This window comes from Saccopteryx bilineata, chromosome 6 (genome assembly GCF_036850765.1).
Source record: "Saccopteryx bilineata isolate mSacBil1 chromosome 6, mSacBil1_pri_phased_curated, whole genome shotgun sequence".
NCBI lineage: Eukaryota > Metazoa > Chordata > Mammalia > Chiroptera > Emballonuridae > Saccopteryx > Saccopteryx bilineata.
This window is the reverse complement of record NC_089495.1, coordinates 210,071,320-210,094,753: the sequence shown is the minus strand read 5'-3', so window position 1 is coordinate 210,094,753 and position 23,434 is coordinate 210,071,320. Positions and strand designations below refer to the sequence as shown.

The 23,434-nt window shown below is 62.6% G+C and overlaps 1 protein-coding gene across 1 annotated transcript in view; it reads right to left on the bottom strand.

The window, feature by feature from the left end:
• The window catches only part of LOC136308344 (neurotensin receptor type 1-like), a 24,874-nt gene extending 2,288 nt beyond the window's left edge, over positions 1–22,586 (bottom strand). Inside the window, exons 1-2 of the mRNA XM_066235681.1 lie at positions 21,471–22,586; positions 215–416 (exon numbers count right to left, since the gene is read on the bottom strand). Coding sequence (XP_066091778.1) covers positions 215–416; positions 21,471–22,178 — 910 coding nt within the window. The 5' untranslated portion in view covers positions 22,179–22,586. The remainder of the gene's footprint in view (positions 1–214; positions 417–21,470) is intronic.
• Positions 22,587–23,434: the final 848 nt, after the last annotated feature.

Sequence of the window (23,434 nt, the reverse complement as noted above, 5' to 3'; positions counted from 1 at the left end):
CAGATGGAAGAATGAATGGACAGAGGGATGGATGGATGAATGGATACAGGGAGGAGCAGCACAGGCCTCGGTGGAGCCAGCCCTCTGAGTCTCGGCCCTGACAGGCCCCCACTCACGGGTCTTTAAACATTGCCCAGTTCGAGGGGTGTAGCCCTCACTGCTTTGCTGACCCCCGGCCGCCCCCGCCCCTCCGAGGGGACCCGTGGTTACGTACGTAAGACCCGGACGCCGTGGCGCAGGGCCTGGACCCTGCCCGGCTCGACGGTCATGCTGAACGAGCTGTGCTTGTCCCCTGCCGGGCACGCCTGGCCCTGCTCGGCCGCCTGGCGGACCATGACGGTCAGCTTGTTGGCGATGATGGTGTTGAGGATGGAAATGACCACCATGGGGAACACGAAGGACATGAAGGTGTTGACCTGCGGAGAGAGAGAGGAGGGTGGCCCGTCAGACCTGCCGACGGGGGGAGTCTAGGACCCAGGATGTGGGGCATCTGGTCAGTGCAGTGACCCGCCGGACACAGGCTCCCATCCCCAGGCTTGACCTCCGCCTGCTCCCAGCTCCTGGCTCGGACAGGCTTTGCAGCCGGTCTGGCATGTCGGGGAGCCCTCTGCACTGGGTGCAACCCGCAGACAACGCAAAGGCAAACTCGGGGGTGTCCCGGCTGTGGCCAAGGGACAGGCTCTCTGTTCCCAGGTCTGGACACAGCCAGGATGGCCGAGCCCAGCCCTTGGACACACACCCTGACCCTGTCCCCCCAGCTGCCTCTCGGCACGTTGAGAAGTGGCTCCTATCCACACCTCTCTCCTCCATGTCCCTCTGCGTCTGGGGAAGCCACGTCTCGAAGAGGCCGAGGGGCTTGCCGGGATCACCGGCTCAGAACCGGCTGGACCTGGACTTGACGAGGCCCTTTGATGGTACCACTCTGACACCGGCCTTTGCAGACACCTGCTCAGCCAGAGGGTTATGACCTTCTGGAAGTGGGGGGCGCTGGGTCTCACCCCAGAGCAGTGGACCACTGAGCGGTGAGGGGCTGTGGACCAGCGGGAAGGAGGGGGGCGGCACACGGCCCTGAGGGGGCTCCCACGTCGCTGCCCAGCAGCCTCGAGTGGCTCAAAGCACCCGGGCCTCTTATTCCCTTCCGGAACCTTCCCGTCATCACGTCTCGTCCCGATGCCCCCGCTCGAGGGCACGGCAGGGCACCTGGGACGCGGTGGCCGTGTCTCCGTCCGTCTGTCCTGCCTCTGTCTGTCGGTCCTGCTGTGCTGCCCCTCATGCTCATTTTGAACTTCAGGTTGAAGGAGGCTCTTTGGTGCTGCCTGGAGCGCTGGCTGCAGCCCGGGTGGTCAGTCCCAGGCCGCCCTCTGGCCACCTGCTCACCTGAGCGCGGAGCAGGCCCCTCGACAGCCCGACAGTGACGCTCTCACCCGGGTGAGGACCCTCACAGCTCTGTCTTGCCCACGTGGGCAGCAGCCACGGAGACCCAGGCGGCCGCCGGGAGGCGCCAGCGTTTCCCGATGTGGGCGGGTTCCGCTCCCGCTCGCCCCAGGGCGCTGGCCGAGGCCTCCCCAGGTCTCACCCACTCCCACGGGGCCCCAGGCCGCTCTGGGGCCTCAGCTTGCGCCCAGGTCCATTGGCACAAGGCTTCGCTAAACCACGGGACAAACAGGCTGGAGACGGCCGCCCGGTCCCCGGGAGGACGGCCTTTTCCCGGCGGGCTGCCCACCTGCCAGGCTCCCTCCTCTCCCAGGTCTCCCAGGCGAGGGAGCAGGTTCCGACATGGGGTGGGGGGGGCGTCCCCTCCCTCAGTGTCACTGCTTTCTGTTTGGAGTCCCCCCCCCCGCCACAGGACGAGGAAGTGCGACGTGGGCTGAGGGGTAGCTCTGGGAAGGCTTCTGGAGCTCCTGGCTGGACAGGGGGAGGGGGAGGGTGCAGGGGGACACTGGGCCCAGGCCCAGAAGACAAACCACTTCTCTGTGAGTCACCGCAGCTGGGTATCATGTAAACAGATCGGGTGTGTCCAACACAGATTTTAAACATTAAAACGTTTTAAATGCCTCACCTCTCTGAGCACAGGCAGCAGAGATAGTTACCTTTGGGGGCGGAGCAGGGCTGAGGCCCGGAGGGCCGTGTGTGTGGGGTGTGTCCCAAGCTGCCCCGGGGCGGGGCTCCCCACGTCTGGAAGGAGTTCTGGGCCCTGATTCTGAGGCCCTGGGCATGGGGGGCGGTGGCCCTGGCCCTGTAGGCCCACCTGACCAGACACTGGGCCCTGGGCTTGGCGATGAGGAGGAGGCTCAGGCCGGCACTGGCTTCCAGGGGGTGGGAGGGGCCTTCCTTCCACGCCCCCCACCTCTCCAGCCTGGAAACCAAGACAGAGTCTGGGGCGTCCAGATTTAGGGAGGTGCCTGACTCTCGGGGTCTGCCTTCTCTTGCCAAGGCTCACAGTCTGAGCCCCTTTTTTCTGCACTCTGCCCTCCCCTTCTCAGAGCAGGGGAGTAGTCCACCCCCCCCCACGCCCCTGCCCTTGGCAACAAGCAAAGAGGAACATGCTCCCGGTGGCCACGTGCAAGATCTCTGGGAAACACAGCAGTGTGACCCTGGGAGGGAAAGAGGCTCAATGCGGGGAAGTCAGCGTCCCGTCCGGGACAGAGAGAGACACAGGGGACACAGGGACACAGGCTGGTCTAGGCATCTGTCCCAGTAAAACCTGAGAGGGTCTTGGAAATACGCAAGCTAATTCTAAAATGCAAATGAAAAAAAAATATCTAAAGATCACTGGGAAAGTCCTGGAAAGGCAGACTAAGGGGTCAGTGTGGGACCAGGAGGCCCGGCCTCCTCAGCTATGGGAGCACACTGACCATAGACCCTAGTGAGGTCAGTCTGGCATGGAGACAAGTGGACAGAGCAGGAGAGAGACCAGAAACGTGGCCGCAGGCAGTCAGGACGGCACCTAAGTGGGCAGAGGAGGTGGGTGGCCACCTGCCCAGCACCTGCTGGCTCTGCCCATTCGCATCCACTGCCCCCTCCCTGGGGCTGCTCAGCCCTCCACCCAGCGGCCCGCCCTCTCTCCAGACCTAGCCAATCAGCACGTTTGAAAGACCTGGGCAGGCCCTCATTGGAGAAATGCAGGTAACGCGTCACCTCGCACCAAAAATGTTCGTTCTGGGAGGACCGGCTGCAGGTCTTTTGTTCAAGGGCCTGCTGGGCAGAAAAGTGCTTTTGTGGCTGTTGGCACTGTTTTTGCAGCTTGTGGGAAGAATCAGCCTAAGAAAGAAGCCAGCACGGTGACAGCAGAGCGCCACAATATTGTTCCAGCGCCTGGATCCAGCTATGCCTGCAGCCCTCCCTTCTGGACTCGGTTTCTCTTGAGCAAAATAAATACTCCTTTCTCCCCCATCCCTTAAGACAGTGGTCCCCAACCCCCGGGCCGCGGACCTGGTACCGGTCCGTGGGCCATTTGGTACCGGTCCACAGAGAAAGAATAAATAGCTTACATTATTTCCATGTTATTTATATTTAAGTCTGAACAATGTTTTATTTTTTTTTAAAAATGACCAGATTCCCTCTGTGACATCCGTCTAAGACTCACTCTTGGCGCTTGTCTCGGTCACGCGATACATTTATCCGTCCCACCCTAAAGGCCGGTCCTGTGAAAATATTTTCTGACATTAAACCGGTCCGTGGCCCCTAAAAGGTTGGGGAGACCACTGTCTTAAGATAAACCAAGTTCGTTCCTGAAACCTGGATGCTAATTCACCTCTGTACCTTAACTCACTTCCCACCCCAAATTCAGATGGAGCAAAGATGGAAAACACAGAAATATACGCTGCAGGACAGCTAGAGGAAATCAGGGAAGTTTGACTTTTTCACTGTTGGAATTTAAAAAAATAGTCGTTTGGGCATGGCTGTTTAAAATTTTGCCATAAAATTTAGTGATGGGACATAACTTGTTCCAGCTGGGGAGAAATTCCTGCTCGCTCTCCCGATGTTCCTAGGACCACACCCCACCCCCGACCCCCACCCCACCCCCACCCCCGCCCAGTCTCTGCCGTCTGCAGGGTTGTGAGGAAGACAGAGAGAAGTAGCCGAACCATTAAGAAGAAAGTGCGTGTTTAGGGTCAGTGGGATGAGCTGTGGGTCTGCTTGGAGGACAGGGCTGGCTCCCTGACCGCGGCAGCATGCCTGCAAACTGGCGTGGGCAGGCCTGGCAGGTGAGGGCCCCGACTCAGAGGCCGGCAGCCTGGCCCCTGACCCCTGGCCCCTGGCCCCGGGCCCTCTCTCTGGCCAGCCGAGGGGTTCTCGCTGAGATGGTTGCCGCCTCATCCTACCCTCCTGAGGACTGATCCCTGGTGTCGAATGCGGCTGTTTCTCCCTCATCTCAATGTGTGTTTTGGTAAAGAGACGGCTCCAGACTCCAGCCGCTTTGCAGCTCAACCACCTGCGGGCGGTGAGTGGGAAGGTGCAGAATGCCGCTCAGGGTGTTTGCAAAACCCAGCAGCTTTTAGGGAAACAGTGTCTGCGAGAAACAGCTTCCCGTCCAGATCCTCCCCGGTGGAGACTGCTGGCTCTCCAGACCCTCCCCGGCGGAGACTGTCCAGACCCTCCCCGGTGGAGACTGCTGGCTCTCCAGACCCTCCCCGGCGGAGACTGCTGGCTCTCCAGACCCTCCCCGGTGGAGACTGCTGGCTCCCCCTCGGCTGGCCTGGCAGGGGGACCTCCCAGCGGACGACCGGCCCCAGCCAGGCCCGGGCTCACGGGGCCCACCTCCTTCTAACCTCCACGGCAGACTCCAGGAGGACCCTCCTCGGACCCCCCAAGGGCTGAAGTGAAGTCAGTGCCCGGAGCTTCCAGGGTGGGAACAATGACCCAAGTCATTCCACAGTCGCTGTGTCACGGTCACAGTCACGGCCATGCAGCTGCGCATGAAAAACAAACATCCAGGCGGTTGATGTGATGATGCATCCAGACCTTGACGCCACGCTCCCGTCGTGAGCTGGGGACACTCCCTCCCCCTCCCTCCGTGCATGTGCGCTGTGACAGGTTCCTGGGTCCTCGCCCCCACGGTCACGTGACAACCACACACTTGTCACCTCGATGCCCTGGGCTGCAGGTGCTGCAGGGGGCAGACCTCAGTGGGCCACAGCCGAGAGAGAAGGGGTCCCTCAAGGGGACAGTCCAGAATGTCCCGAGGGTAACACCGTCTAGGGTGAGGCTTTGTTCTCGGTTGTCCCTCATCTAATGAGCACCTGGATGCTCGGGGTGCCGCCGGGACCCCATATCCAAAGGTCTGCTGCCCAGCAGGACACACACGGTCCATAGAGACAAGCATATAGAAAACAGGACGGATCGGCGAGGAGGGTGCGCTGAGGACCCAGCGTCCGAGGAGAAGTCCATGGTGTGGCTCGGGGGCGGAGACCTCACATGTCCCCAGAACTTCCGGCATTCCTGAGCCACACATGGAGGACCAGGAGACAGGACAGGGTAGGGACACAGACGGGCTGTGTGAGTCATCCTATTGCCTGAAAGACCACCGTGGGGAGGGGCCCAGAGGGTTGTGTGCAGCTTAGGACTGATCATAGCTGCTTCGGGCCACGAATCTCAGCTCTACAGGGTTTGGTCAGCTCGCCATTAGGTAGCTCGAATCTGCAGATTTGGGCTCAATATAATAAAGGACACTTGGTGCTTCTACACCAGTGGTTTTCAACCTTTTTACGTCTGGGGACCATTGAAAATAGGAGAATTATTTCAGGGACTGCTGAGGCGGAAATCACTCTGAGCATACATGAATTTGATTAAGATCATTGGGTCCATAATCTTCATGCAACACCAGGGTGGTTAACTCCTTCGTGGGTTGGCATGACATTTCTGGTGGTTGAAAAACACTGTTCTCAACCCCCCCCCCCCTTTCCAGCTGGCACGCAGCCTCTAGCTAACCAGTAACGGGGTGCTTTCTACGAGTTAGACGCCACACTCAGAGCTCCCCTGTCTCCACAGTGGACAGGCTCTTCGAGTCTGCGAGGCGGCAGCTACTGGCATCCTCGTCTTTACAGAAGAACAAATGCGGACCGGGCTCTGAGCCCAGACTCGGTCGGAACCACGGCGGAACGCTCCTTTCATACATCTCGGGCCAGTCTACAGCAGAGAGGACAAGCGCAAGGAGCGTGCAGGGCACGGGTGACAGCCAGACCAGGGCGAGGGACCCGTCCTTATCAGTGAAGCTTTGCTGAGTGCTTGCCACCCCCAGCTTCCCAGAGGGGACAATTTTGAGGGGGGAGGTAACTGCAAATTTTTTAGAGTAACTTCTACTCTTCAGTGACCTCTCCGGGCCGAACCTCTGTCCACCTCTCTCTCCTCCCAGCCTCTGCTTCGCCTGGTGGCTGGGCTCCCCTCTGGTTTGTCTGCAGCGTCAGGGAGAGGCTGCCCCAGAGTCCCTGCGGACTCGGTGCAGAGAGAGAACGCTCAAGTCCCAGGAGGCCCGGGATTCAGCACCACGGACAGTGACCGTCACACCGGCCGGGGCTGCCCGGGTGGAGAGGCGTCTGGGCTGGGGGAGGGGACCTGGGACGGGCAGGGAGGGACCAAGCCCGCCAGAAGCAGAAGCCACTCCACTGCATCCCCAGACCCTTCCTGTCCTCTGGTGAGGGGCAGGTGGGCAGCCTGTGATCTCTGCAGGAACGTGCCCCCTCCAGCCCTCATACAAGGGTGTCTCCCCCCCCCCCCACACACACCGGGCAGTGCCATTGGCACAGAGGCCACAGCTTGAGCGTGCCCCTCTGTAGCCACATCCTGTCTGCTCCTGGCTGGACTGCGCCTCTGGCACCAGCCCGGCTGCTGGGAGACCCTCAATCGGATTAGGAAAAGGGCCTTCCCAATGTGCCTGTCCACCCCCTCCACTTATGCCCGAGGAGGTGTCCTCCAGGAGGGGCAGGACACAGGATGGGCACTGGGGGAGAGCCCAGCCGTGGCCGACAGTTTGGGTGGGTGGTGGGGCTTGTTATCTGCTCCGGACGCAGCAGCTGGGTGGACAGTCGCTTTTCGGCCATGCCAGCACCTCTCAGAACTGCGTGGAAGCCGTCTGCACAGAGCGGCAGGCCACTGAGGGTGTGGGCCTATTTGCCATGTTTTTAAGTATCTGCTGGCTAGAAAGCCACGACCGTGTTCAGATCAGTGGGACATCTGCCCAGTAGCAACAAAGGGGGTGTGTGTTAAGAAAAATCTTTGGCAAGGACAAGTGTCAGAGCAGTTAGCAAGAGCAGGGGCGTGGACTCCAGTCCCTGGGACGCGGCCCTCACCCCCGTGGGTGAGGCAAGACTGGGGGCAAGAAGGAAGCTCAGTGGTTAGCTAACAGCCTGAGACCACAGCCCACCCACACTTCACACTGGGATAGTGACTGCTTTCTCGCTTGTGACCACGTCTGTCTAGAGGGTTGGCTCCCTGTTCATCGACACCGGCTGCCGCTTATCCCGCCACTCAGATACGAGCTGACAGGACCAGGGTTTGCTGAGCCGTTTGCTAAGGTGTCGGGCACTAAATCTGAGTCCAAGAGATCCAAGTGGTGCCAACTCCCTCAGCACAAAATGTCTGGGAGGCTTCGCAGGTGCTCTGGACAGAGTCCAGCCACGGAGAGCATGCTCCTCGCCACGCCAGGGGGCTGCACAGGGCTGAGGGGGTATATCCAGGCAGTCGTTCAAAATCCCTCCGCTGTGGGACAGCGGGGTCCTGCAAATCCGGGACACGCTGTGCCCTCGGGCGTGAGTCCCGAGCAGGAACACACCGGGCTTCAGAATCTGTTTAGAAAGAGCAGTGCCCCCCCCCCACGTGCAGCTGAAGCCAGCTGGGCCTGGGGGCTGTGTGCCCTCCTGTGTGCCCTCCTGTGTGCCCGCCTGTGTGCCCTTCTCCATGCCCGCCACGGCCAGCAGCTGAGTCCTGGCCCCACGATTTCCAGTGTTGTTCTGCCATGTAATTGTGTGGGCGGTTTAGCAAATATCCTGTTCCTCCCGCTTTCGAATCACCGTCCACCGGCAGAGTCGGTGCCCGGCTCCCTGTGGACGTCTGGCTCTGTACCCAGCGCCTCAGCTCCTTGCAGTGGAATTAGCGCTCCATCCCTGCTTCAGGTGAATCTGGTTATGGTGAACTCGGAGCCCGGTGGCCGACGGACCAGGGCCGGGAGCAGGGCCACCCGCGTCCCCCGAGACCCCCAAGGGGGGAAGAAGGGACTCACCCCAACTCAGCCAGCGTTTGGCTGTTTCTTCCCCTTGACCCGCCTTTGGGCATGGAGGTCATGGAGGGGACCTTGTGCTCTGGGCTAACACCCCAGGATGTGACACTGAGCTCCTTCAGCTCACACCCCCTCCTGGAGGCTTCTCACCGGAACGGCTGCGATGAGGAGCGAGTCCGACGGAAACGACGGCCCCCTCCCCCACTCAGCCCCCACGGTGCCGGTGAGCCTGGCTGTGCCGGGCTCACGGGACAGAATGAGTTGGAAGGGAAGAGGGACAGACAGACAGGTGCAGCTGGAGGGCCCGCATGGTGTCAGCATCGCCCCGGGGCACATCCTGGGCACAACACACACATCACTTCAAGGTCATGCTTCTCTCTGCCCTGTGACAGGCTTCCACGAGACACAAGGCCAGCGGATCCCAGCCAGCGTCCTCTGCACACGTGCGTTCCGGACGGGTCACCGTGGGGGCAGGGCCCAGAGCGCTGTGTTTCTAGACCTGGAGTGAGGAGGAAGGTGGGCCAGCGTCCTGGTCCTTGTTATTCCCTGCCTATAAACAAAGGGGGTGGGAGGGGGCTGGTCCACCCAGAGGACCCCACCCTCAGCAGGGAGGGCAGCCTTGCAGGCCGACGGGCTTGCTCCTGGCCCTCAGCCACCAGCTCCGGCTTTGGGGGGTGCGATGGGGAGGCTGTTCCCCCCCCCCAGCCAGGCGTCTGTCTGATCCTGTCCCAGGGCCACTCCCATCTGCACCGTTCCAACACCCACGGAAGGAATGTAATCTCCCTCCTAATAACGGTTTGTCACAAAGACATAATTGGTTCATTTGTCAGACGCGGAGCACTGCGAGCCCGTATCGCTGGGGTTCTTTTGTTGGCGAGAGCCACAATCTGGCCCAGCCGCCCGGCAGCCTTTGAGAAAAGCAAATGAGGGATTCTGTGGGCTCCCCGCCCCTTCCGCCACCGAAGTCCTGAAATAGGGGCAGTTTGCAGACCTGTGAATGGGGCTGGCCGGGAAGCCAGGACCATGTGGGGACAGGCTGACCTCGCTGGCACAGCCGGGCAGGCTCCGCAGCGCCCGGCACTGCTGCCCCTCCCTGCCCAGACCCAGAGAGCCAGCTGTCACCTGAGCACGCGGGGAGGGCCGGGCGGGTCGGCCACTGTCCCCTTTCGTTCCGAGGGTACAGGTTTGTTCTCCTGGTTGCTGGCTCTCCCCCCTCCCTACACGCACACCGCACAGTTGGCTGCCAGGGAACAGAGCCTGTCACTCAGATACTGTGTGGGTGAATACATGAATGAACGGCTGCTGTCTCAGCTCCGGCGTTCTAACAAAGCGCCCGGGACACAGTGACTCTCAGACAACAGACACCCCTTCCTCACCGCGCTGGAGGGGAAATCCCAGGTCGGGGTGCTGGCGGGGACAGGTTCTGGTGCAGAAGGAGGGCCGGGGGCTCTCCGACCTCATCATGGGGAATGCACCCTCATGACCTCATCACCTTCCCAAGGTCCTCTCTCCACCCACCATCACATGGGGGCTTAGATTTCAACACATGAATTTGGGGGACCCACACACACAGTCAAAGCAGCTGGCAAAGGGGGGGGGATGTGCGGTCCCAAGCCAGGGCGCCTAACCTGAACCGCGGGGGGGCTGGCTCTGCACAACCACCCACCGCACACGCGCGAAACCCCGCACACCCGTGCGCACGCAGCCGGGCGGCGTCCCCCGCAGACCAGCCCGACGCACACAGCGCTAACCGCCAGTGAGATGTAGAACTTTCCGGCAGCTGTATCACCAACGCCTGGAAACAGTGTAGCTGGTGCGGCCGCCCAGGGGTCGGAGCCACCGCCTCCCTGAGATGGGGCACCGATCACGCCCGTGCTCTTCACAGGGATGACTCCTCGCGCCGGTCTGCCCACCCTGCTGGGAACCTTCTGCCTCCTCAGCTGAGACCGAAGTCGTGAGGGGACCATCAGAGGGTGGTGTCCCCTCCCTCGCCCTCTCCGTCTCTCACTCTCCCATCCCAAGAAGTAGGACGGACCACCACCACGCACTGCTCTTCCCAACGACCCCCGCTTCAGGTCGGGTGGAAGAGCCCTGAGCATTGTCTACTGAAGCCCAGCGTTTTCTAGAACTTTCCACCCGACCTGGAAAGCTAGAATGGATCCTGGCCTGACTCCCCTGTGTGTGTGTGTGTGTGTGTGTGTGTGTGGGGTCTGCACTCGCAGACCATGGTGGGGGGGGCAAGGCTGTGCCAGGGGACCACCTGGGAGGCGTGACTCCGCCTGTGCCCAGCTGGTGCTAGTTTCTGAGCCCCCAGAGCCATGACCTTGCAAGACGATCGTGGGGAGGGGCATGGGGCGGCCTCGCTGGGACCAGGGCTGCGGTCTCCCCGTTATGACTGGTGATCAAGGTTCATTTTCTCTGACAGATCTTCTCCCCGAAAACACGCTCGCACACTGTTTACGACATTTAAATCACCAGAATCTGCAAGTCCCATACCTACATGAATATTCATGATGTATGAATATTCATGACATGAGATACGGCGGCAGCGAGGGTTTGTCTTAATGGTTCCTGGGAGGAGATGCAGCCGGCTGTGGCCCCGCGCCCTCCGCCATGATGTGACAAGTCTGACCACTGCCCCACCCAGATGTCAGCATTGTCCTCAAGCCACCGCGACCCCAGGAGAGGAGAGAGGGCGGGAGCGGAGACGAGCCAGGGAACTGGAGACAGGGAGTGGGGAGCAGGGAGGGGACTCATCTTCAATCGGAGGTGGCTGTGTGGCCGTCTGGCACAGGCCCAGGGCCCCCTCCCTCAGCTCCACGCTGGCCTCAAGGGGCTCCGGCAGACCTGGGTCCCGCCCTGGGTCGAGGGGCACAGGCTGAGCAGGATACGGCCCCTGCCTGCCCTGTCTGTGCGAATCCTCACAACGCAGGGGCCGTCTACTGTAAAAGCTTGTGGGCCAGAGACGATGACGACTGTCCCAGGGCCCACGACGTCCAGCCCAAGGCTCTCCCTCCAGCCACCTTGGCCGCGAGTTCTTGTGGAGTTCATGTCTGGCTGCCCTGTCTGTGCTGCCCGCACAGTTGTTCCACCGCCCGGTGGTCATCCACGGGGACACCCGTCAGAGCCGCTCCCGCTGAGCGCCTGCAGCCTTCGCCAAGCGCAGACGTGGGCCCCAGACCCGCCTGCTGGACGGTCCATCTCGGGGAAGGAAGCCGCTGTCCCAGGCGGTGACAGCCTTGTTTATTTTTGGTGGCAGAGACAAGCTGTTTGCAACACACTGCACTCTGACACTCAGACCCACCTGTTCCCAGCAAACTCCTGGCCAAGCCTCATTGAAACCGGCTCCCTCTGCCAGATCTGCCTCCCCCCGCCCTACCCACCCCACCCCACCCCATACTGCCATCTTGACGTGGAGATCTGAGGCTGGGGCAGAGGGATCAGGTGCCAGAGGCTGAGGCAGAGTGCAGAGCCCACCACGTGCAGTGACAAGTTTGTGGGGTCTGCACCTGACCCTGGCACGGGGGTGGGGGGGGTGGGCACTGGTGTGACCTGAGCTGATTTCAGAGAAAGAACGTTTCCCCATCCAGGGGCACCTGGAGGCTTTAGGACCCATGAGCACAGCAGAGGCTAAGCCCACTCCTTCTATGCTTCCCCCAGCCCTCGGGGTAGCTAGTTTCCCAACCAGACTCCGGGGACAGACAGAGGCAGGCGCGGCCTGCTGGCTTCCAAGAAACCCCCTATGCGGACGGTGTCACATTCAAAGCGCTGGCGGCAGCGACACACGTGGGCCCCGAGCATCTCACGGCCCCTGCAGCCTCCCATGCCGTGAGGTGACAAGCAGGCGTCCTGATTCTGTGTTTCCGGTCCCCTGTTATTGGTAGATGATGGCACCGCTCGGAACCTGATCGGTAACTGTGATGAAGAAAACCGTCTGTGCTTGTGAAGCGTCTTCCTGTGTTGAAAGGCCCACTGGGGTCTCCTGGGACCACCGCGTGCAGGAGGCGGGGACACCGGACCCTTTTTACAGGTAGAATATGAATGCAGAGCGAGGGGTTCCACAGAGTCAGGCCCCTCCCTGGTCTTTGTCATCAAGAGCCCGTCCTCTCTGACTGTAGCCATTTCCGCAGGACAGGAGAAATGAAAGTGAGTTTAATTTATTGGCGAAGGAAGAGGACCTTCCCAGACAGCTGTGGCCGGGGGTCTGGCCCCTGGAAACCGGGGCTTCCCCAGAGACACATGTCTGATTCCTGGCACATCCGTGCTTTGCTTTTCACTGTGGCTCCCGAGGCGTGACCCCAGCTCACAACTCTGAGGAGAGGCGGTGAACCAAGGGTGTCCCATCTCTTTTGTGAAGTAGTTTAAAAGGTCAGGGGAGAATTTCTAGAACTCAATAGGAGGTCCCACCAGGAAGAGCTGAAATTGTTTCTAAATGCGTTAAATGTCCACCATGGAGGCACCCCCCCTAGGCTGTGGGATGGTGGCCAGGGGCGTGAGTCCCAGGGCTGCTGTCCCGGCTGAGTCTCAGTGGAATGTGGTAGGTCCCAGGCCAGAGGAGAGCTCCTTGTTGGCCCCTGTCTGGTCAGACCTGGGGCAGGGACAAGGCTCTGTGACCACAACCCCAGGCTACTAGTATGTCTGCTCAAGAGACCCCTGCAGTTTCCAGTGTCCTGAATGACCAAAGGTGTTTGGGGTGAGAAGGTTTTCAAAACACAAGGACCCACCCTGGGTGCTGCATGAAGTTTTCTGAGTGTTTCTGGGTCCGGGGTCCTTTGAACCAGCTGTCAGGACGATGGATTGCAGGAAGCACGAGACGGCTGACCTTGTTTAAGCACTCCGCCATTGTCCACGTCTAGTCTGCAGGCGGGCCTGACGGGTGGGGACCTCAGAGGCACCTCCTGGTTCAGAGAAGCTGCTTTGGCTGCGGCCCTGTCTGGCCCCGGATCACCATTCAAGTGTCCATTCAGCAGCTCACTGCGGCTGCCTGGGGCTTTTGCAAACCTATCCCTCCTCCTCCAAACTCCACGCAGCCTGGAGGGGGGCAGACGTCCCCTGGGGTGGCTCAAGCTCTCAGAGAGGACAGTCCACCTCCACGAAAGGGGCCCCGGGGCTGAGCAGAGTCTGGAGTGAGTCAGTCAGGGTGCCAGCCTGTGCCCACAGAGGGGCCTCTGGGTGCCTCCCTCCCTCCCGCCTCCTGCCAAAGTCAGATGGGCACAGGGTGGCCAAGACTCAGCGGCCCGAGCCCCTGCTCACAGGCTCCCTGTTCTGTCCCCAGCCTTGATGGCTGGTGCCTGAGCTTCTGACCTGCTGTCACGGGAAGATGGGCAGGCCCCCTGGCAGCCAGCAGAACAAGCTCACTGGAAGCCGAGTGCTTCCCTGTGGGCTGGTCCTGCCGCCCCAGGCCCACGGCTGGAGTGGGGGAGTACACAGGGGAAGTTACGAGGCGCCCCACACCGAGGATGGTCCAGAGGGGGTGGTGTCTCCAGGCGGTGTGTTCGAGAGGGTCCCCAGGCTGGACCCCCGCCCCCTCCTGGGGACCCCTCCCTGTGAAGTGCTCCCAGAAGTAACCGACGGCGGCGGGAGAGGCAGGTGAACCCAGATCTGAAGGTCCCAGGAGGAGTGGTCAGTACAGAGGCAATCGCTTCTCCCTCGTCCAGGGGATAAATTACTGACCCTTTGACAGCGGCTTCCGACCAAGCACATCCTGTTGGGCACGCAGCCTGGGCCGACTGACTCACAGCCCAGCCAGTCCTTGAGCTTGGCCCCAGACCAGCAGGTTCTGGATGGCCCGACACACGGGTCTCCCAAATGACATGACCCAGACAAACTCTCGTTCTCTGCTGACCCGCAGGAGCCAGAGGCTTTGTGGGCCTGCCAAACAGCCGGAGAATTACGCTCCAGACTTGGCATTCCGCGCCTGCTACCACCCAGAGCAGTCACAACCTAACAGTCCCTGAAAGGGGCTCGCTCCCTCCCTCCCAGCCTGGGACTCTGCAAAGCTCGGGGCCATTCTTGAGTTACAAGAACACAAAGCTGTCTGAAAAACGCTCGTAACCATGAACCAGGTCCAGGGAGAGTGGCTGGAATGTACAATAAATACACCTTTTAACAGAGGATGCACTAAAAAAAAATGTTTCAGTGTAAACAATGTTGTTCTTTTTCTTAAGTCTCAGTCTAAGATTTAACCCAAACACTGGTGCTGGCTACCTTCTGCTTTGTTCCTGGGGGTGACAGTGTTTCTTGTTCTGTATCCTTTTTTGCAACATTGTTTTAATAATTCTTTTGAACCAGTCTCCTACCATAAACTACCTCGAATATTTTTGAAAGTGGGCAGTGTTTAAGAATCCACAGCAAGACTCCCTCTTGGGGTCCTGGACAGTGTCTCCTGTATAAACAGCTGTTCCTACAGACAAGCCGCCTTGCGAGACTGTGGCCCCCGAGGGCGGGGGACGCATGCGGTGAGCCCCACAGTCACCCCTTTCTCTTCTTGGGGACATGTGTCCCACTGTGACGTTAGGAGCTGGGGTATTGGTAGAGCTTGGCTATTCTAGCTGAGGGGGGCAGAGATGGGAGACCGGGCTTGGCTTGAACCCGTACAGCAAGGCACCGGAAGGGGGGACCCCTGTGGGATGGGGGGGTGTTCACAAGCCTGTGAGGGGCTCGCCTCTGGTTGTGGGCTGGCAGGGTTGTGTGCACGGACGGAACCTTGAAAGGCTTTGGGGAGGGCAGCTGGCCATCGGGCGGAGCTGGAGGGGAGAGGCTTCACTGGCACCCCAAGTGTCCCGCTGAGACCTCAGCAAGTGCATATTTGAGGAGTAAGGGTCACCCCCGAGGGGACAGTCCATACCTCCCCCCCCGCCCCTGGAAACCTACGTCAAAGTGACACTAATCCACAGAGGAGCCCTCACAAGACAGAAGGGCCTGGCTTTCCAGGGGGCTGCACCCCTGAGGAGCAAAACCGAGTCTGCCCAAGGTCAAGAGATCGGTCTGCCATGGACCGGCCAGCTAGACCAAGAGTGTGCTCACTCCTCAGAGAAAGACAGCAGACCCACAGCCTCTTCAACATGCCACTCACAATGTCCAGTATAAATAAGACCCCCTAGGTTTGCAAAGAAATAGAAAAGGGGGACTCCATTAAGCAGGGGGGATCAGTCGACCACGAGAACAGCGAGGGAAGGTGTGTGTGTGTGTGTGGGGGGGGTATCCAGCCTGCATGGGAACGCTGGGCCTTGGAGGCTCCAGGATGTGTGTCCACGGCGAGAGCACGGTTCCCGTCACGGGAACCATACAAAGGGGTTTATGCACACGTAGGCTCCACACGGGCAACGTCTGATGGGATCAGTGGAAGAGGCCGAGCACACAGAGCGCCGGCCTGACCTCGTGGGTCACAGGCTCCGCGTTACACACCGTGTCTCCCTCGTGGGCCCGGAGGTCAGCACGGCCCAGTCGGAACCGCTGCCGGTGGGCCCGGAGGTCAGCACGGCCCAGTCGGAACCGCTGCCGGTGGGCCCGGAGGTCAGCACGGCCCAGTCGGAACCGCTGCCGGTGGGCCCGGAGGTCAGCACGGCCCAGTCGGAACCACTGCCGGTGGGCCCGGAGGTCAGCATGGCCCAGGCGGAACCGCTGCCGGCCTCTTGCACGCGTGGATTGAAAAGCTGATTCTAAAACTGGCATGGGAAGCGAAGGGCCCAGGACAGCCAGGCGGTTTGGGAAAGAAGAGGGAAGTTGGAGGACTCACGGTCCTCGAAAGACTACAGGACTACGGGAATCAACTCTGGGGACAGTTCAGACAGTGACGAGAGGAACGGGCGAGTCTGGACACAGGAGAGCAGTTCGTTTTTGATTAAAGTGCTGAAAACATTCACTGGGAGGAGCCTGTCTTTTCACAAGGAGCACTGACCGTGTAATTATCTCTGTGCACACACACACAAAAAAGGTACTCATAGTTCACACCCTGTAGAAAAATTAACTCGAAATGGATCCTGCCTGCCCAGGGGTGGCGCAGTGGGTAGAGTGTCATCCTGGGATGCAGAGGACCCAGGTTCGAAACCCTAAAGTCTCTGGACTGAGCGTGGGCTCATCGGGCTTGAGCGCAGGGTTGCTGGCTTGAGCGTGGGATCATAGACATGACCCCATGGGCACTGGCTTGAGCCCAAAGGTCGCTGGCTTGAAGCCCAAAGTCGCTGGCTTGAGCCCAAGGTCACTGGATTGAGCCCAAGGTCACTGGATTGAGCAAGGGGTCACTTGCTCTGCAGGAGCCCCTGGTCAAGGCACATATGAAAAAGCAATCAATGAACAACTAAGGTGCTGCAACAAAGAATTGATGCTTCTCATCTCTCTCCCTTCCTGTCTCTCTTGCTAAAAAAAAAAAAAAAAGGATCCTAAACCTAAAATATAAGACATAAAGCCATAAAGATTCTAGAAGACAGCAGAGAAGAAAATCTCTGTGACCCCAGGACTGAGTTCACCGTACGTCCCAGCCATCTTGACTCCTGTCTCTGCTCAGGATAAATGACACTGTACGCTCACATTGCGTGTGCAAACTTACAGCTCACGCCTGGAAACAAATGCCCTTCCATTGGCACAGGAGGGGAGTGAACAGGGAGATAGATGGGTGCTCTTGGGGTGCCGTGCAGGGAGGAGGCTGCTGGCTGCTGCTGGTGGCGCAGGACAGAGACCCGTGGGGGGAGGCCGCCGGCCACTGCTGGTGGCGCAGGGCAGGGACCCGTGGGGGGAGGCCGCTGGCCGCTGCTGGTGGTGCAGGGCAGGGACCAGTGGGGGGAGATCGCTGGCCGCTGCTGGTGGCGCAGGGCAGGGACCAGTGGGGGGAGGCCGCCGGCCGCTGCTGGTGGTGCAGGGCAGGGACCCGTGGGGGGAGATCGCCGGCCGCTGCTGGTGGCGCAGGGCAGGGACCCGTGGGGGGAGGCCCCGTGGGGGGAGATCACTGGCCGCTGCTGGTGGTGCAGGGCAGGGACCCGTGGGGGGAGGCTGCCGGCCACTGCTGGTGGCGCAGGGCAGGGACCCATGGGGGGAGATCGCTGGCCGCTGCTGGTGGTGCAGGGCAGGGACCCGTGGGGGGAGATCGCTGGCCGCTGCTGGTGGTGCAGGGCAGGGACCCGTGGGGGGAGATCACTGGCCGCTGCTGGTGGTGCAGGGCAGGGACCCGTGGGGGGAGATCGCCGGCCGCTGCTGGTGGTGCAGGGCAGGGACCCGTGGGGGGAGATCGCCGGCCGCTGCTGGTGGTGCAGGGCAGGGACCCGTGGGGAGGAGGCCGCCGGCCGCTGCTGGTGGTGCAGGGCAGGGACCCGTGGGGGGAGATCGCTGGCCGCTGCTGGTGGTGCAGGGCAGGGACCCGTGGGGGGAGATCGCAGGCCGCTGCTGGTGGTGCAGGGCAGGGACCCGTGGGGGGAGATCGCTGGCCGCTGCTGGTGGTGCAGGGCAGGGACCCGTGGGGGGAGATCGCTGGCCGCTGCTGGTGGTGCAGGGCAGGGACCCGTGGGGGGAGATCACTGGCCGCTGCTGGTGGTGCAGGGCAGGGACCCGTGGGGGGAGGCCGCCGGCCACTGCTGGTGGCGCAGGGCAGGGGACCCGTGGGGGGAGATCGATGGCCGCTGCTGGTGGTGCAGGGCAGGGACCCGTGGGGGGAGATCGATGGCTGCTGCTGGTGGCGCAGGGCAGGGACCCGTGGGGGGAGATCGATGGCCTGATTTCATGGGAACCGATTTTCTCCCCTCTGCGGAGACAGGTCTTGTCTTGCTGCCTCTGCTTCTGCAGAACCATGTCAGACTCTAACGAACCCTTGGTGCTGCTTTGGGCCAACATGCCAGTGGCCTTTGAGCAGGTGGGTGTGGGTCATGAGCCCCTCGTGGGACACTCTCAGCTCCCCCCAGGGGAGGGGCACCCCGCCCAGGGACCCTTGTGCATTCCGGCCCACCTGTCAGTGAGGGGCGTGTCGTTTGCACTGAATCTGACAGAGGTTTTCTGCAAAGGCAGATGACGAGAAAGGGCCCCAGGAGAGGCACCGGCATGGACCTGCTGCGAAGCCCCAGGCCCTGGAAAACGGCCAGCCCTCAGCAGCTGCTCCACAGCAGGTCTCACAGGCTCCCGCCTGGTGATGCCAGAGGCTGGACAGCACCTGGCCAGGTCGGGTCTGAGTGGGATGTGCAGACTCCCCAGGCTTCTGCCCGTCTGAGCTCACTGCCTTCCCCACCCATAGCTGCACAGTGGACAGCCACGGTGTGACCCAACACGGGGCCCTGCCCCACTGGAAGCCTGGACCTGTCACACAGCCAAGGTCAGAGCACAGGGGCTGGCCGGAACTGCAGGGGACTCAGCGTGACTCACTCAGCCCACGGGGGCAGGGCCACGCGTGGACGGTGAGCAGCTCGGGGACGCCTGGGTGGACGGTCGGGAGACGCCCTCCGAGGAACTTCCTCACGGGACCAGCACGCGGCTGGCCACCCACGCAGTGCCACCCACTTCTGCAATTGGCCCTGTGACCAGCAGTCTGTTTGGAAGGATGGGGGCTGGGGTGGGTGCGGGGAAGACTGGACCAGGAAGTGCAGCAGTCACCGTGCTGACCCGGCCGGGGGCTGGAGAGCCGTTGCTGGCCGAGGGGCAGCTCTGTCTCCCCCACCATCGCCGCTCAGCTGTGGCTACGCCCAGGAAAAGCCCAGGATTATTCAAAGTGGCTCAGAAATCTGCCCGCCAAGCCACCTCATTTCTAAATAGGACCTGTGTGCAAGCACCCGGGAGGGACCCACTGTGTGGCGGTTAGGAGAAGCCTCGTGGTGGAACAAGGGGACCATGGGACTGGCCGACACCTCCACACACGGAGGACGAGAGGGAGACGCACAGATGCAGGCACCCAGCACCTCTCGGGCCAGATGTCACTTTGAAAACAGTGGAAGTTTGCCCAGACCAGTCAAGTGGTCAGGAAGGCCAAGCAGGAACATAATAGCCCCTTCCCCGAGAAACCTCTCCTGAGAGGGCGGATGGGGGCACAGAAGAGAGGCAGGCGGCATCCCAAGGCCACGTCCCTGCAAGGGACATCGTCCCAGCGCAGGGAGCAGCCAGCTGTGGCAGCCCCGTGGGGGCTGTCAGACTCGGATGGACCAGCGTCTCCTAAGCGGCCCGTCTGTGCGCAGCTGAGGCCCTTAAGGAAAAATGGAAGCTCACAAATGTTCACACCTGTGGGCTCAGATGTGGGGCCAGTCCGTGGTCAACACTCAGCAGACCGTCACTGAGTGACAAGTGGCCGGGGCGTGCCCCAGGCTGCCGGTGTCACGGCCTGTGGCCCCAGGACTCAGAGGAATGGCCCTTCGGGAGGTTGGAGAGATGCCAGTGAGGTGTCTGATCTGTGGGACTGACTGAGGGTCCACGGGGAAGCAGAAGAGGATGCCTCCTGGGTTGGGGAGCTGTGCTCCCTCCGCTCTGGTTCTGATGATGGCTGAGCCCTGGGGGGTCTGCGTGGAGACATCCCCTGGGTGGGCAGCGCGTTGCTGACCTGAACCTGCCACGTTTCACCTTCAAGGGCAGATGGCATGGCTGCTGCTGCCCCTCGGTTCCCCCAACGCCGACCAGAGAGGCCCCGGGGCACAGCCAGTCAAAGACCTCTCGGGGAAGAAAATGGGGACCCACAGAAGGGGAAGGGTGGCTCGCACTGGGTTCACCCTGCGTGGGGCTGTGTGCTTCTCGCACAGGGAGTGTGGCGAGTCAGCCTTGTCTTGACTCATCCCTGGTCCGTGTGGCTACTGGGGAAAGGGGGCTGTCCACACAGGGACATCTGCAGCCACAAGTCCTCAGCGCAGGCGAGGGGGACCCGCAGCGTGAGTGGCCCCCACGGCCACAGCCCAGGGACTGACGTGCAGACCACAGCACCCGCGGCCCCCTCTGCTGCCCTCACCCCGCACGCGGCCCCCTCTGCTGCCCCTCACCCCGCACGCGGCCCCCTCTGCTGCCCTCACCCCGCCCGCGGCCCCCTCTGCTGCCCTCACCCCGCCCGCGGCCCCCTCTGCTGCCCTCACCCCGCACGCGGCCCCCTCTGCTGCCCTCACCCCGCACGCGGCCCCCTCTGCTGCCCTCACCCCGCACGCGGCCCCCTCTGCTGCCCTCACCCCGCACGTGGCCCCCTGGGCTTCAGATGCACAGCAACACGCCTGGGGGGCAGGTCCGACTCGGGCCTGAGAGGACAGCGAGACAGGGACAGTGGACCCTCTGCCCCTTGGCCTTTCCGACCCCTCCCCGCACCACCATGGCTGTGGTCCCTGCCTGACAAGCCTTCTGTTGGGGGTAGGGGGCTGATCTCCCACCCTGCTAGGCCCCTCCTTCAAGCCCATTGCCAAGGTGGGGTCTCAGCTGGTTTTCCGTGGCACTTTGCTCAGACCCTCGGAAGGCACCTGGTTGCTGGGGTCTTGTTCACCTCACAGCCCCCCTCTCCCCCCACCTGCCACCATGCCCAGACACCTCAGGATCTTCCCAGCAGGGACGACACGGTCACCACCACCATCAATGATGGTGCTCCGACCTCTTTCTCTGCACCAGGAGCCTGCTGGCCCGTCCAGTCCCCCCCCCCCCCCCAGCCCTCTGCCCGCTGAGATCAGAGCCCTGCACCACTCATCACACAGGTGAAGAAACTCAGGCTAAACCAAGCGCCATGCTGGCCCAGTCTCCCGAGTGTGGGCCGCAGGGCAGCCAGGAAGCCCGGGGCAGCAGCACGGGGCAGCAGCCCGGGGGCGTCTGCTGTGGAGGAGACAGACCCACCCAGCCTTCTGGGGACACGAGGCTATTTGAGAAGCCCAGGAGAAGGACTCTCTTCAGGAAGACTGCGTGGGCAGCACACAAGTTTATCTGACAGCTCAGGGAATCTAGAGGCAGCGAGGCCGCTCTGGGGCCCCCAGGGAGGTCATGACCTGAGGTTCCTGCCCCCTTTGACGAAGGAAAGGATGCGGTAAAGGGCTGAGACCTGGCAACCCCGGTGTGAAAGGCGGGACGATAGGGGTCGGCTGCCCCCCCCCCCCGGGCCCCTGCCTCCCCCATCCTCTCTCCAGCTTCCCCGGAGTAACATTTCTCAAGGCCGTTTCTCCAGCTCCCTGAATCCCGTGGGTACGCAGACAGGACCGACTTTGGGGGGTGAAGGAAAGAGACGCATTGGGGTTCTTCCTGAAGGGCTGCCTAGCAACCTTGGCCCCGGGTGAGACCCCCGTTTCTATCCCAGCCCTCGCTCCCCACCCCACCCCCGGAAGAGGCTGCTCACCTGGATGACCACCTTGATGGTGGCAGTGCCCACGATGGGCGTGCACACCAGGCCACCGGGGTGCTGGCCATCGGCGCTGCGGTTCTGCAGGCCCATGGTGAAGAGCATGGGCACCGCCAGCAGGCCGGCCGCCAGCCAGATGGCGCTGATGAACTTCTTGGTGCGGCTGCAGGACATGAGGCTCTTGGCCTTGAAGGGGTGGCAGATGGCCAGGAAGCGCTCCACGCTCAGGCTGGCCACGTTGAGGGCCGTGGCGTAGGTGCAGGCGTCCCGGAGGAAGTAGTAGCCCCGGCAGCCGGCGTCGCCCAAGGCCCAGGGGTGGTGCACCCAGATGAAGTTGTACAGCTCGGTGGGCATGGCCAGCAGCAGGATGAGCAGGTCGGAGAGGGCCAGGCTGCCCAGGTGGAAGTGCACGGTGCTCTGCAGGCTCTGCAGCGACTTCTTGCGCGCCAGCGTGAACGCCGTCACCGAGTTGCCCACCGTGCCCACCACGAACAGCGCCAGGTACACGGCAGTCACCAGCACCTTGGAGTAGATGTCCGTGTTCACGTCCAGATCGCTTGTGGGCGACGCTGGCCGGAGCTCCGACGCGTTGCCCGAGCCATTGTCGAAGTTCGGGGCCAGCAGAACCGCCTCCAGCCCCGACGACGGCGGCAGCGGGAAGAGGTCGGCGCCCCGGGAGCCGGGCGCCGAGCTGTTGAGGCGCATGGTGGGCGCGCTGGGCGGGGTGCCGCGCTGGTCCGGGTCCGCGGCTTCGGCGAGCGCCTCCGCGATCGAAGTCCGGAGGGTGGGCGCCTCTCGGGCCCGAAGAGGGCCGAGGAAACGCGAGGGGAGGCACGGGAGAGCGAAGGGGCGCGCCTCTCGCCCGGGAGTGCTCGACCCGGACCGCGCCACCCGGAGCGCACGAGGTCTGCGCTCACCTGGGGCTCGGGGCTCTGCTCCTCCTCCGACTCCCGGCTGGGAGCTGCGGGTTCCCTCCGGCGCCGCTCCGACCCCGGCTTCCCGGGTCTCCCGACCGCGAGGTTCCTCGGCTTCTCCCGGGCGGCTCGGGCTGCCGGGCGAGCCCGTGGCGCTGGTGGAGCGCACGTACCGCCGCCCGGCGCGCTCACTCCCTCGCCCCCGCTCCCCGCGCACTCCCGCCCGCACACTTCTCGCCGCGCCCGCGCCCTCCGGGGCTCCGCGCTTCGACTGAGCTTGGCGGCGGGGCGGCGCGCCCAGCCTGGGGGGCGCTGGAGCCGGGCGGAGGCGGCCCCAGCCGCTGTCCCCGCCCCGCCCCGCCCCGCCCCGCCTGGGTGCCGGGCTGCCGTTCGGCCCCGCGCGCTCCCAGGGGCAATGCCGCCTGCGGTGAGCGCCCCAGAGAACTGAACTCCAGCAGGTGCCTAGAGATATCGGCACCCTCCCCCGGGCAACCGCCCTCCGGTCCCGGTCTCCCCGACTTTCACGCCCCCAGGGAGGGAGCTGCCTCCTCCTCTCCACCTCCTCGACTGCGGCTCGCTCAGCCGGGGCGAGGGGGGCAACGCAGGACTTCCTGCGGGGACGGCGGGGCCGCCTCCGTCTCCTGGGGCGCCTGCCTGCACGGTGCCAGCAGCTGGGGGCCACGGGACTCCAGCCCAGCTAGGTGGGGTGCATGAGAGGGGCGGGGAGCTGGGGACAAAGCAACCCCTCCCTCCCCCACCCCCACGCAGGCTGGGTTCCTGCACCGGCTCCCCGGGGGTGGCCACTGCGGGTGGAAGCGGGCACTGTGGCCGCCTCATCGCTGCCTGGATTCGGTCATCAGGAGTTGCGCTGAGAGCCCGTGCAGGGTCTGGGAGCGCGCTCTGGAGTCACCGTCTCAGGCCCGGGCCCTGTCCCTGCACGGGCTGGCGGCTGCACCGACGGTACTGGGAATAGAAAACAGGGTGGGCTGAGAAAAATCGGGGCGCAGGGGGGAGGGCGGTTAAGGAAAGGGGGCAAGGCCTCGAGGA